This window comes from Athene noctua, chromosome 13 (assembly GCF_965140245.1).
Source record: "Athene noctua chromosome 13, bAthNoc1.hap1.1, whole genome shotgun sequence".
NCBI lineage: Eukaryota > Metazoa > Chordata > Aves > Strigiformes > Strigidae > Athene > Athene noctua.
This window is the reverse complement of record NC_134049.1, coordinates 20,224,070-20,237,018: the sequence shown is the minus strand read 5'-3', so window position 1 is coordinate 20,237,018 and position 12,949 is coordinate 20,224,070. Positions and strand designations below refer to the sequence as shown.

The window sequence follows — 12,949 nt, the reverse complement described above, 5'->3', positions numbered from 1 at the left end:
GGACATGAAAAATATTCATGAGATGCATCACTACAAGCTTGTCCTGTTCTCAAACTCTTCCCCCTAAGGATGTGCTTCTGCCACTGGCAGAAACATGAAACTTTGGTCCAAGTCAGTGTAGGCATTGTATTTTTTGGAAGTGTTTCTAACCTTAACTAGTATTTTAGTGTGACTGTATGAATATGAGTAAAATACTTTCTACAACAGTTAAGCAACTTCTAAAAAAACCTAGGACTTCAGAACTGAGTTTCTGCATTCACAAGTCAGTAGGGCACACCTAACTGTGCAGAAGTGAGCACAGCACATGCCACTGCCCTAGCTGTCTGCTGCACTAAGTCTCCAGAGATAGGAGGTTTTGCAGCCTCAGATTTTCTCCTTTGGAGATTTTTTCCCCCCCCTCTACCATTCCTCAAAAGATAACCACAGTCTGCTCCTTAAAGGGGTTATCTGAGGTAGGAGATGCAGCTCACTGCAGTTTTAAATCCAAAGACCAGATTGTCTGTTTTCTGTCTGATCAGAAAAATACTGTCACATGTCAAAACAGTACAGTAAATAACCTCATTCACAATACATTTCAGAAAATTCGGCCACAAGACCAAAATTTACCTGCTAAAACAAAACACAAAAAATGGAAACTCCTCCAAGATAATATAACAAAATGTCAAGTGACCCAAAAAGAGCTAACCAAAACAAGTTTACTCTATGGCCACTGAACTTTTTCAGTATTTGTGTGGAAGTACATTAATTCATAGAAGTTAAAGGAGATTCATACTTTCTTCAAGGATTAGACTGAAAATAGAAGTGACACCTTACACTTCATAAAATCTGAAGATGAAAGTGGAGACAATTGAGGCTTCTAAAGGAAAGTGCATAAACTCCTCAGTCGGAAATAGAAAAAGCTAATAGCATTATCTTAATGAGAAAAGCATTAATCTCTAAAATGACTATGTGGGGAGAGACCTCTGAAAAGCAAGCAGCAGCAAGTTGTTAAATATTTGAAGTTAATGATTCCAGTTCAAAGAATTTTTTTTTACTCCCAGTAAGCAAATGGTTCTTTACAGTTACTACAATGTTAAGAGGAGGATTAACTCTTGCTCCAAGTTACATACCGTACTGCAAGCCACACTTATTTCCTGATGCTGGCAAGAGCAGCAAGATTAGGGATACTGCCAAGGAAGAAAACTCATTTACAAAATTAGTAGATATATATTCTTAACTTGTATAAAACACACAAACCCTACAAACTCCTATGACAAAAGTCTTAAGCAGCAGAAAAAGGTCTTTAACCTGTTAGTAGTATGCGAGAATGGGACTGCATGCACTCTTTTCCTACGGTAAAACCTTTAGCATGATTCGTAACGTCAACCTGCATTTCAGCCAAGGGGAGAGAGGATGACTCATGGATTTGGGCCAAAAACATATGAAGAAACTGAAAATCTTCTGGTTGCATCAGGCACTAGTCAAAGCCCTACATTAGGCTTCACGTTCTCTCATCCAACAACAAGCATGCAAGTGGCATGGCTTTATTTTACTTTCATCTGTTGAGAAAACAAAGTACACCAAGAGGAAGTATACAAAGTGCTGTGTAGTTTCTGTGAAAACTAGACTACGTTTAGCCACTCCATTTAAGTTTGTGAAACTCATACTGTCCTTTAAGAAAACCCACTATGAAGGGCTGTAGAGTTTACATTTTGCTTTATGTTAGGATACTGAGCAAACTTCCGCTATCTTAGATCATATTTAACAGGTTCTATTAAAAGTCCTGTGTTTTGGCAGCATAAAGGGGCATTTAAGTGCCAGTAGGTTAGCTCTTTCCTAGGTCAGTAGTGCAGCTATAGTTTCCAGTTCTCAAGCACTTAAAAGTAAACCCTCACAAATCCTTTGAGAAATTATTTAAGCAGCACAGCTATTTCTGGTGACCCACAAAAATACCATGGTTCCTCAGCAGCAGTTGAATACCCTGTTCCCTGTACTCAGCTGACCTTGTTTATGCACCAGCGTCAACGAGAGTGTCTTGGCATGAGAAATGGCTATTATGTAAGTTGAATCTGCTGTTGTCAAACAAAAAAACAGCAGTGTTCATTTCAGCTCTACTAGATGTGGACAGAAAAAGCAATAGGAAAGGCAGTATTTGCCAAATGGGAAAGAACAGACAGCAAAAGAAAATCGGCAGGTTTAAGAGGCTTTCCACACCAAGGAAGAATGTTGACATTACAAAAGCCTTTCTTCAGTTCTGCCAGATCTTTAAATGATGGTAAAGCAGATCATGTCTTCAAGGCTGCAGGAGGACTTATTTTTTCTTAACAATTAAGAAGTCTTTACCAGTAGGTCTGAGTTATAAATATGGAAATATACAGAATCTCAATAAGCATCTTCTCAAACTCTGAGCAAACATTTGAGTTTAAACGAAACCACTAAGTGACCATTGTATTTATGATTAGTCAAGTCTTAAAACAGACTTGACTATACAGCAAAAGCAGTTTGGCAGCTTATGTTTGCCTGAAATACTGATCAGGTTTGGATTTCTTTTTGTTTGGGGGTGGTTTTTTTGGCTGGTTGGCTTTGTTCAATTTTATTTTATTTTTTTTTTTAAACAGGTGATCAATATCATACAATGTGATAGGTAACTACTGAATTCATACACAAATCAAAGAGCGGTCTCCTCTAGCCAGCTATTTCATGTTGCCTATTTCAGCAGAACATAAGTCTAAGGTGTTTTTGACAGGTTTGCACTCAAGTCATATTGGAACAGCACTGGGACAGAAGCAGAAGACTTGTAGTTGAAGAACTAACAAAAGCATTTCTATTTTGTTTCCTTTGCAAAGCAGATGGCTACAAACTGAAACTCTTTTCCATGTTAAAGTGTCAGTAACTAAGAGGGAAGAAGGTTTTTTCTAAACTAGTTATTTGGGGTCAGTAGTTCATGACAAAAAATAATCAAGATTCTACTAATTAAAGGAGCCTTTTCCCAAAAGTCTTATAACTAGATCTACCAGGAGTGCATCCAATATTAGAAGTGGATTGGCTTGGTTAGCGCTGAGCACTTTGAATATACATAGTTGTCACTACAAATCAAAAGATGTTTACATTACAGCAATTCTCTTGAATCTAATATAATTTAAATATAATTTAGGCTTTTTAGAAATTATTTACTGGAAAAATCATCAAGATTTTTCTTGAACTAGAACAAAGGTGGTTCCTTAGGCAAAAATCCAGGTGTTCCCTACATACCAATCCCTAAATCTTATTCCTTCCCTAAATACAGGTCCCTCCCCTGTACCTAACTACTGCTCACATCCTCAGCTATTAGCTTAATAAGAAATAGCACATCTTGTGCCTGGACACGATGTACATGTCTGCTGACTTGCCAAACAACATATAAAAAAACCCTTATGAGCTCACAGTAGCAAGCACCAGTTCAAGCACCTTCCTTCTGTACAGGTGACTTACAGAAATTTTAGAACCCTTACTTTTGGTTGAAACTGGTCACGAACAGATGCGTTACACATTTTAAGCCTCTGTGAAACAAAAGTTTGATTTCTTTGGAAGCCAGGCTAAATAAAATTAAGGTTGTGTGACATCATCATTCCCTCCTACACGCACCTTTGAGAAGCAGAAGGTTCTCTGAAACTTGGCACTTGTGACAAAACACTTCTAAGCCTCTGGAGAACAAACACTTTTTACAACTGCCTGCTGGCAGGATCACTCAAAACTGTGATAATAAAGCTGTAGAGCTGCTGAAGGCCCCTTGCTTTATGTCTGGCAAAAAACCCCAACACCCGTCAGTAATTTCCACATGGTGTAGATAATACTGAAAAACAAACTCATGCATAAAGTGGATTTAAAGCACAAATTCCTGGGTTTACTAAGTATGTTAAGTCACCCATGAATTTTAATGCAGTCTGTTTTGTATATGGCTTTATTTTAATAAGGGTTCAGCAACAAAAGTCATGCTTATAACCTAGATGCTTTCTGCTGATTCTGCAAGGAGGACTACTATTCGTAACAAAGGCATCGAGAAAGAGACAGAGGGACAACCAAATAGATACCTCTGGATAATCAGTTAAATATAATTAACAAGTGTGACACCTGGATTCGCATGTAAGAGTTGACTCTAGTGAAAAAACTAAAAGATGTTTCTTCATCTAAAATGCCAAGAATACCCCACCTCAGCTTGACAAAAATTATGATGCCATTCCCCCAGGATGAGAGCTTTGAGGTAGTTTCTGTGCCTCTCTGGGATGTGGGCTGACAACTAACTTCCTGTGCCAAAGATTTTTGATGAAAGATGAGTCCAGTTACTAAATGACCTTGCAATCCTAGCTAGCCTATTCAAGCTTCACCAAAAAGAGCTATTTAGGTCCCATAACTTGAGATGTTTGTCTTATATATGTTGGAAATCAGCTACATGCTAATTTATGTCTAGGTGCATAGCAGTAGGCTTTATTTGCTGAAAACGATTTGTATTTTACAGACAGAAATATTACAGAGAAAAAACATAAATCATTAACTCACATTTAAGTGATCTTGCCTTTGATTTTTTCTGATTTTTTCTAAGATTGCAAGGTTCTCTTTTTCAATGCCTTCATCCTCAGATTTCTTCCCATCAACTGGTTCCTCCTCCTTCATATCATAGTGATCCAGATCTTCAATGTCCTACAGGATAGAGGAAAATTCACTGTAAGTAACTTAACGTGATCTTCGTTCAATGAAACTCTCTCCAAGGGCATTTATGGATACAGTCGCATACTGCACAGCACTAAGTATTAGTGGCTGTTGGATGGCATTTCTGTTCTGCTCTAACTTCGCTCTCTCAGCCAGCAGTATTCACTGGAAGCGTAGGGAGCCTTCATAATACAAATGAGACCACATTTCACAACATGCTTCTGGTTACAGAAACAAGCACAATAAAACCTCCACAAGAAGTTAAGATTCTAGTGAATTAGCCCATTGAAGTAGGTAGGAAACAAGAAGTTAAGGCATTTTGAACAGGGCTTAAGAATCCAAGAGTACCCAATGTTAGGGTGTCTCCGAGATGTTTTGAACAGCAGAGTCTTTTTTCAATTAGAATCCTAGCTATATTATACTTCTGGCAAACAATGATTAACATATCTGGCAGGGTTACAGCAACCCTTCAGGAAAGTTATGTATCAGAAAGCTAGATGTACTTTTATTCAAGGTGAACATTTCGGCTAAAGATTAGATGCAGCAACTTGGAATTAGGGTGAGACAAAATTATGTGATCAAGTATTCTGATCGCACAAGCCAACATTTTAGTTTTGAGTTCTAGACTAAGCCACTGAAAAATCCTCCCCTCTGTATTCTGAGACGGGGTTCTCCTGTTGCAGAGGAGCACTCTGAACTTAAGACAGCTGCCTGTAAGGTGATTCAAGTGCTATTTGTGGAGGGGAGGGGAAGGATGTAAATGCCTTGAGATTAAAAAGGAAGCACTACAGCAGCCACACCAGTAAGCTATGAGCACACAACTATCAGACATGTTCCAATATGCAGTGCTCCACCTGTGGCTACTCTTTATGAACCATCTGTTTGCATGGCAGGAAAACCTGGCCATAAATGCAAATTCAAGGATATCTTACATAGTAAAAACCACACCTATCTGGTGCCTTTGACAATACTGTTTCCTCCAACTGTAACAGATTTTAGACTGAGTGTTCTTTAAAATGCTCATATTTCTCAAAATAGTGATACAGCCCTAGGAACAGTGAGCTGCTTTTCACTTCAGAAATTGGACTAGATTACAAGTTGGTGATACCAGTGCCACACACACTATGCCACCTGACAGTTTATAAATAATGACATGACAATTTTTTTGTCTAAGTAACCTGAACAGAGTGCTAAAGGCTACTTACAAGTCCACAAGCAACAACAGCCTTGTGGCAGCAGGATACTGGAGAATACATACTACCTTTACAGGAACTCTGGCTCCAACAAACATGGTCTGGATCAGGCTAAGTATGGTATAAGATAGGCTGCTTCAAACTAACTCCAGAACAGGGGCAACATTTAGATCTTTTCTAAAGGAAGACCTTTATTCAGAAAATGAGTTGTTCATTCTTACTACACTCCTCCTTTATTAAAAATATAAATCTGAAGTAGTCAGGTCTGTTATAACAAGGCTACTGTAGTGGTTTAAAAAGCAAGCATCTTAGAGCTATTCTAACATGCAGTACAAGTAATTGAAAGGGGTGGTTCTCACACAGTAAAAAGCTCATTAAAAGAAGCACCATGTTGCCAGACATGGCATAAACCCCTTAAAGTTTAGCATGTCTGTTTTGGATGTCCTTCCATTTCCTTCAATGTATCCTAGTTAAAAATTAGCTCACCTGTTTAATGAATCAGCAGACTAATTTACTCTTAGCCAGTCTGCTTCAATTTGGGAGGCACTTTCAACCATATCAGAGCCAGTTCATATGCTGTTTGAAATAGGAGTTAACAACACAAACTTACTGATTTGGCACACGGTGTTATGTATTGTTTGACTAAAGCACAAACAGATGTACAGGTCTCTCTATCCAAGTAAGCTCACACTGAAATCCAGGTTTAAGAAAATCTCACTAGTTTTGTGGTTGAAGTGAAAGCTGACATTAAGGTAACCACCCAAATTTTTAATTATCTTTTCTACTGAACTTTGGAGAGACTACGTTTTACGGTTTACTTTAATAATTAGCCAGCAAATGCAGAGCACAATGCCAGAATTCTAGTAGATTAGGACAACTATCTCATATATACACATACTTCACCCATATCTTCCTCTTCCTCCTCTTCTGATGTAACTTCTTCTGTTGTTCCATTCTGCAATACAACAATGAGGTTTCTGCATAAGTTGTGCATATGTTCCTTTCTTTCAAAACCAGGAACTCTACTATCATAAGAGAAAGCAGTATATATATGAACATTACACTTATCAAGGTCTGCAGAGGACTGAAGTTTAACATGACAGACATACAAAGATGCTTTTCTGGAGTACAACAGTGAAGAGATTTTTGCATGAAGCAGAGATAGAGCATCACAATTAATTTCACATTAAGTTCTAAGTTGAAACTTACGATTCAAATAAGGATATCCTATTCTGAGACAGTGACAAACGCCATAAACAAGTCAAGCAGGTTATAACTCATGATCTCTTCACCATGAAATCAGATCATAGCTCTGACCAGAATCCATATACATGCTAGACCTCTTGAAAGGAAAAACCCAACAAACTCTAGACCTCTAAAACTTAATGGATTTTTGTCTCACTACCTGGAACTCCTATGCAACAACTACTGTCATCACATAGCCACTGTTGTTAGGTTATTTGATAAAATACAAAATGATATATTGAGCTCATTTTTCATGGCTTTCAATTTCAGGATACCACCTCAAGCTCAGGAAGTCTGAGCTGCATAAAGACTCAGGAGCATTCTGATACAGTTGTCCTCTGCTTACTCTGCCTTTGGCAAAGAAGAAATGCCGCTGCTGTAAACAATACAGGGGACTAGATGGATCTTCAGTCTGACTTAAAGCCACTCCTACTTAACCCACAAATTATCTGATAATAAGGCTAAGAAAACTTCCACAAGTTTGTTTTTTAGTTTCAGAGCATAAGCAAGGCTCTTCAAATGAGGCTGCTTCCTAATATTACAGGCCTATTGCCTTACAGTTGCACTGCTATGTGGGTGGCTGAGAGAAAAGACCTATAGGATTACTGTTTGGCACGTGACCAAAATTAAGCAAGTTATTTGTCATTACTATAGTACTGTCACCACAGGAAAACCATCTGTTACACTATAGGAGATTTTAGAAATCATGTCATCTTAACATGTATAAGCAAAAGAAGGTATTATAATCTTATTAAAAATACAAAAATGAACAGTTACCGCCAGTTACCAGTTCTGTTTTCAGCACAATACAAAACATTTTAGTTAACCAGAACATTTCACAGCCCTTCACAACTCCTAATTTGTCAATTGCACAAAAATTAAACAAGGCACTTCAGATACTCCCTACCCAAAGTAGCATACGGTCTTGGTATCCCATGTCTCTGCAAGGGATTGAAGAGGAAAGAAAACATCAACAGTAGTTCATCCAAGTGCACACTGTAAAACATATACTCTTCAACAAAAAGCAAGTATTGTTTAATCACATTTACATTTTGGAAAAAATGAAAATTTGGGAAGCACTAGGAATGCACAGCGATTGGCTTGAACAACATTTAGGGGGGAATTAAATTGACAGGACTGGTATCACATATACACCTTTCAATGATACAGGAACTCCAAAGTAAATTGTGTAATATTATCACACTATTATTAAATGGATTCTGCAAACAAAATTCAAATTGAGAACACTACAGTACTTCATATCTCAGCCAAGGCTTAATCATTCCCACCATCATGTTTCTTGGATTTGAAAAAAACAACACCTTCATTGCCATAAGAAAGTGTCCACAGTATTTTAATTTACCTGTCCAGCTGGTAACGGCTGATCTAACATTTCAACATCTGGATGCTGAGGAAGATTATATAATCTGCAGAGGTCACATATTAATCGCTTCAGCTGTTGAAGAAGCTATAAAAAAAAAGAAAACACGGAAACATGCATTTAAGCCAAAGCACAGAACAATATATTCTGAATTTTCTTCCTATGTTGGTACTGACCTTTCAGTCAGTGTATAGCATTTAAATCTGCACTCATTGGAATAAAGTTTAAAGATGCCTCTTTTTCTCCATAGTCATTGTAATAAAATCCTCACAATGAGAAACCAAGGACATGGCGAATTAAAGATGGCTCCCATTCATCTTCATGTCAAGCACAAAAAAACATGAGCAAAAGAATCATCTGCCATGGCAGCATCATCTATTCCCAGCACAGGTGCCTCAGCCACGAATCACTAAGGAATAATCAAATGGTCATATTCCATGAGACAAAGTAGTCCATTCCAGTTTCCTAGGTTAAAGATCATGTCTTCAAAAACACAAGGAGGAGCAGTCTTGATTTTTCACATCCTGAATCCCTTTCTAGGGCACACAAGTGAGGCACTAGAAGCAAGACAAACACTGTACAAGGCACAGAAACTAGCCAAGCTCTGAGCTAGAGCCCAATTAGTCTGCTTCCCGTATCTTGTACCAGGTCGAGGCACAACCTGTTACTATCACTGAAAGTTGGAAACAGAAATCAGTATTACATTGACTGTGTTCTGTTAACTCTAAAATATGGAACACCTTTCATTCAGGGTAATGCTAACCAGAAACTAAATTTAGTTCTGCAAAAACAGGGAAACATTGTTTGCCTCTTGATCACCATGCTAATTAAGTAGAGTTCCATAGCTGTTAGTTTTCTCTAAGCAGCCTCAGATTCCTCCGAGTTAAGGCCAAGACCATAAAAGACTGTACTACCGCATTTCCTCACTTTTCAAGGTCTTTGCATAGCTGTGTCAGAAAAACAAAGGAAGGACTGCACAATACGTTTGAAAAATTATCAACACTTCATTATTTGCAGAATAATACCCTAGATGAAGCTTGCAAAAATTATATATCCATGTATGGACTTTTCTTCCAGATACCAAAGGAAGCTTGTCTTGCCACTTGTAGAAGGTAGCATGCAAGATAGCCATTTCTGTACACATATCCTTCCACACTACTAGTAGTTACACTTAAGAGTTGCAACCCCCATTCCCCTTTAAGTACCTATCCATAAAGGAGGGAGACTCAGGCAATGTGGCCTCACCCAAGGTACAGCATAGACCATATTATCCCAAAAGAATACCACCTCTACAAGACTATTTGGCATTTGTGTACTGTATTTCTTAAAATACACAATAAAGCATCTAAGAAAAATCTAGTCACACCAAAATACTCTACGTGTCTAAAGCCTTGCTATTGGCCAGTTTAAATGCTCTTACCTTACTGCAAGTGAAAATTCAGCCTCTCCAGGGTTAAGAACTCGTTTCTGAGCCCATATCACTAGCAGTGATAAGAAAATGTTGCCCTTATGCTACTTGAAAACTTTGGTGCTTTTTCCTTCTCCAGTAGAATTCAACATTCAATAGAAACGTTATTTACTCATTGGAGGCCATGAACATACCAGCCTGCATTACAAGAATTACAATGTTCTCTATCACACCGCTTTTTCTGTTTCTGCATCATTTGTGACAGTCATCCTCAACTCAAAAAATAAAGCACATGATACCAAAAGAACTGGTGTATCAGCAACACATTTCTTGTGAGTATATACCTCAAATGTAATAGTTTATGTTGCCACACGCTTTCACTAACAATCACGTTTCTCAGCAGTGTTAAGACTCTACACATTTTTGAACCTTCCTTGGGTGTCTGAAACATCAGGAAATCTCTTAGCAGGCAGAAAGCAGGTTAATAAATCAATACATTAGTTGGTAGATAAAGTCACAGGTCTTAGAATTATTGTTCTCAACACATATAAGAGGCTTAAACGTGCACCACTACACATTTTGTTGAGAAAATTTTTCTCTGCACTAACAGTGCCTCAGAGAGTTGGAGCATAAAATTTCAGGAATTGTCATTTTTCGCACATAGCTATATAAAGCTAGGCAAGCCAGTAATCTGTTTGTGTAGCCAGTGTTGTGAAGCATACAAAAAAATCTAAATGGTGTGGGAAGAATACCACCACTGGCATTTGGCTAGTCCAAAGCTTTGAAAAGCAGATGAACACAAGTATTAGATGTGTCTCAGAAAGAAACAGTAAGGGCTGAGAGTTAAGAACTGCTTCCTGCCCTGCTTCCTCTACTCCATAAAAAGTCCTGTCACCTGAATTGAAATTCAGAAGGAATCTTTGCATCCAGGACCTAACACATTGCAAGTTTCTCTCACTTCCTTCAGAACAGAGCACCACTGCGAGGTACACAAGCACTGTGAAAGCAACAAGCTCCTGAAGAACCTGGACCAAACTGCACAGTGGCTGTGCCTGAAGAGGTGTCTTCCTGCCTCCAGCAGCACATTTCCACCTTCTCATATGCACTGGCACCAGAGATCACACAACCATGCAGCAGCTTACAAGCTTCGTGGCAGATCAATTCCTGATGTGCTTCAGCGCATAAGGACCAATTTTCATAAAGGGGAAGGCAGGAATGTGCAGTTGAGGGCAAGGACCCCCTTCCTTGGCAGCAGTCTACACTTTGGGGTTAGCTTAATGCAACTGTCAAACTGCAGTTTCATTTTTACAGCTAAGTTGTTTTACTTGACATCAGTTTCCATAACCTGCAAACGTGGTGGCAGAGCGAGAAGCTGACCCCATCTCTACAACCCTTCTCCTTATTGCTATGCTTTTTCCTCCATAGAAATTCATTTCATATCCTTGATCCTTCTGCCATGGATCACCATCACCATTATCCCTTACGAACTGAACATAGGTACAAAAAAATCATAGGGTAATTTGGTCTGAAAGCCATGTCTGGAAGTCATCTGATCCAACCCCCTGCTATAAGCAGGACCTAGCACGATTTGGTATGTGTTAGTGGTACATGAATAGACTGTATTGAAAGGGATAGCAGATTTCTGCCATGTATTAATAATTTAAATGTATTTCCAGGCTAATTTCACATGCCTGGCTAACGTAAGATGAATGCTTAACACACACTTTGCTGCTGCTGCAGTGTGCTATCAGTATACTGATAGTTGCCCTGAAATATAAACTGCCTAAAGCAGAAACTAAGCAGCAACTAGAATGCAAAATCCACAGGGTATTAAAGGAGCAATATAAATAGCCTGTATAAGGTAAATGCTCAAGTGACCAAATACAGTGACAAATTTATAAACTAATGATATTGATTATAATCAATATAAAAATAACAACAAAAACATTAAAATGTAATATATATATATCTATAATAGAACTTTTAATCCTTCAGGAGTTCTAAGAACTTGGTTGCTCTTATGAACACCATAATGCTGTTTTAGAGCACAAAAACACCTCTTAGAATTTCACATTTTCTGTATTAACATCTTACAAATCTGAAAACAGTTTAGAACAAATTTTCTAAACCTTTATTAGGAGGCCTTTTTATGCATGAAGAGATCTTTCTACTGCTGCATGAAAGTATTAACAATTTTAGGATACCTTTAATGATATTAATATACTGCCGGGTTTGCTATGAAGCACCTTGTTTTCCGATTACCAAGAAACATGGATTTACAAAGTACAGTAAGTATACACATACTTATTTTTCTATATGTTTCTATCTACTTATATATACACACTATTATCTATATAAAAACAAATGAATCAATAAATCTTAGCCTACCACTGAAGGAAACTGCTGAAGAAGAATATAAGAGGAAACAGGGAAGAAATAACTGTCCTGTGGAGTGTGACCACTACTGAGCTATCAGGTAGTCTGTGACAGTAACTAGCCTCATGCACATCCAGCAGCCTTGGACGGTTTCAGAAAATAAAGCAAAGCTTCTTCCTGCATTTTGCTTTCGTGACCCCCAGTACAAAATTAGTTGCTGCCACATTGGTGGTTTGCAAGAGCCAACATTCTTGCCTGAAATACCATCACATGAGACTAAAGCTAAATTCTTAACACAGAAGCAGTGTGCTTAGGGACAGCAGCTTATCCATGCTGTACACATACTTCTGCCAGGAATCCTACACTTTTGATGTCTTCCAATCAAATTTAAGCCTTCAAGGTTTGGAGAGTTAAAATTAAAACTGCCCATTTGAATTTAAGTTCATTTCACTATTGCCTTTAAAAAGCAAACCTCCAAATCATGTGCAGCTGTATTTAATAACCCAGAAAGTAAGGTTTGAGACTTGCAAGGATAACTTCCATTACATTAAACAGAACAACGAAATTGGAGGATGTCTCTTTTGCATGGCACAACCACTAGAAGGCAGCTGTCAGTTGCAACTATACACCTACCAAGTCTAATGTGATGCTGACTTTCAGGATCTGGAAAAGAGCTCAGGA

The 12,949-nt window shown here is 38.2% G+C and overlaps 1 protein-coding gene across 4 annotated transcripts in view; it reads right to left on the bottom strand.

Moving 5' to 3' along the window:
• Nucleotides 1-12,949, bottom strand: part of UBE2Q2 (ubiquitin conjugating enzyme E2 Q2) — a 54,965-nt gene that overhangs the window by 21,627 nt on the left and 20,389 nt on the right. For 3 of the 4 annotated variants that reach the window (XM_074916707.1, XM_074916708.1, XM_074916709.1), the window contains 3 exons: nucleotides 8,467-8,571; nucleotides 6,757-6,813; nucleotides 4,516-4,656 (listed from right to left, as the gene is read on the bottom strand). In XM_074916707.1, the coding sequence (XP_074772808.1) occupies nucleotides 4,516-4,656; nucleotides 6,757-6,813; nucleotides 8,467-8,571 (303 nt within the window). The remainder of the gene's footprint in view (nucleotides 1-4,515; nucleotides 4,657-6,756; nucleotides 6,814-8,466; nucleotides 8,572-12,949) is intronic. The other variant, XM_074916710.1, reaches the window with a different exon arrangement.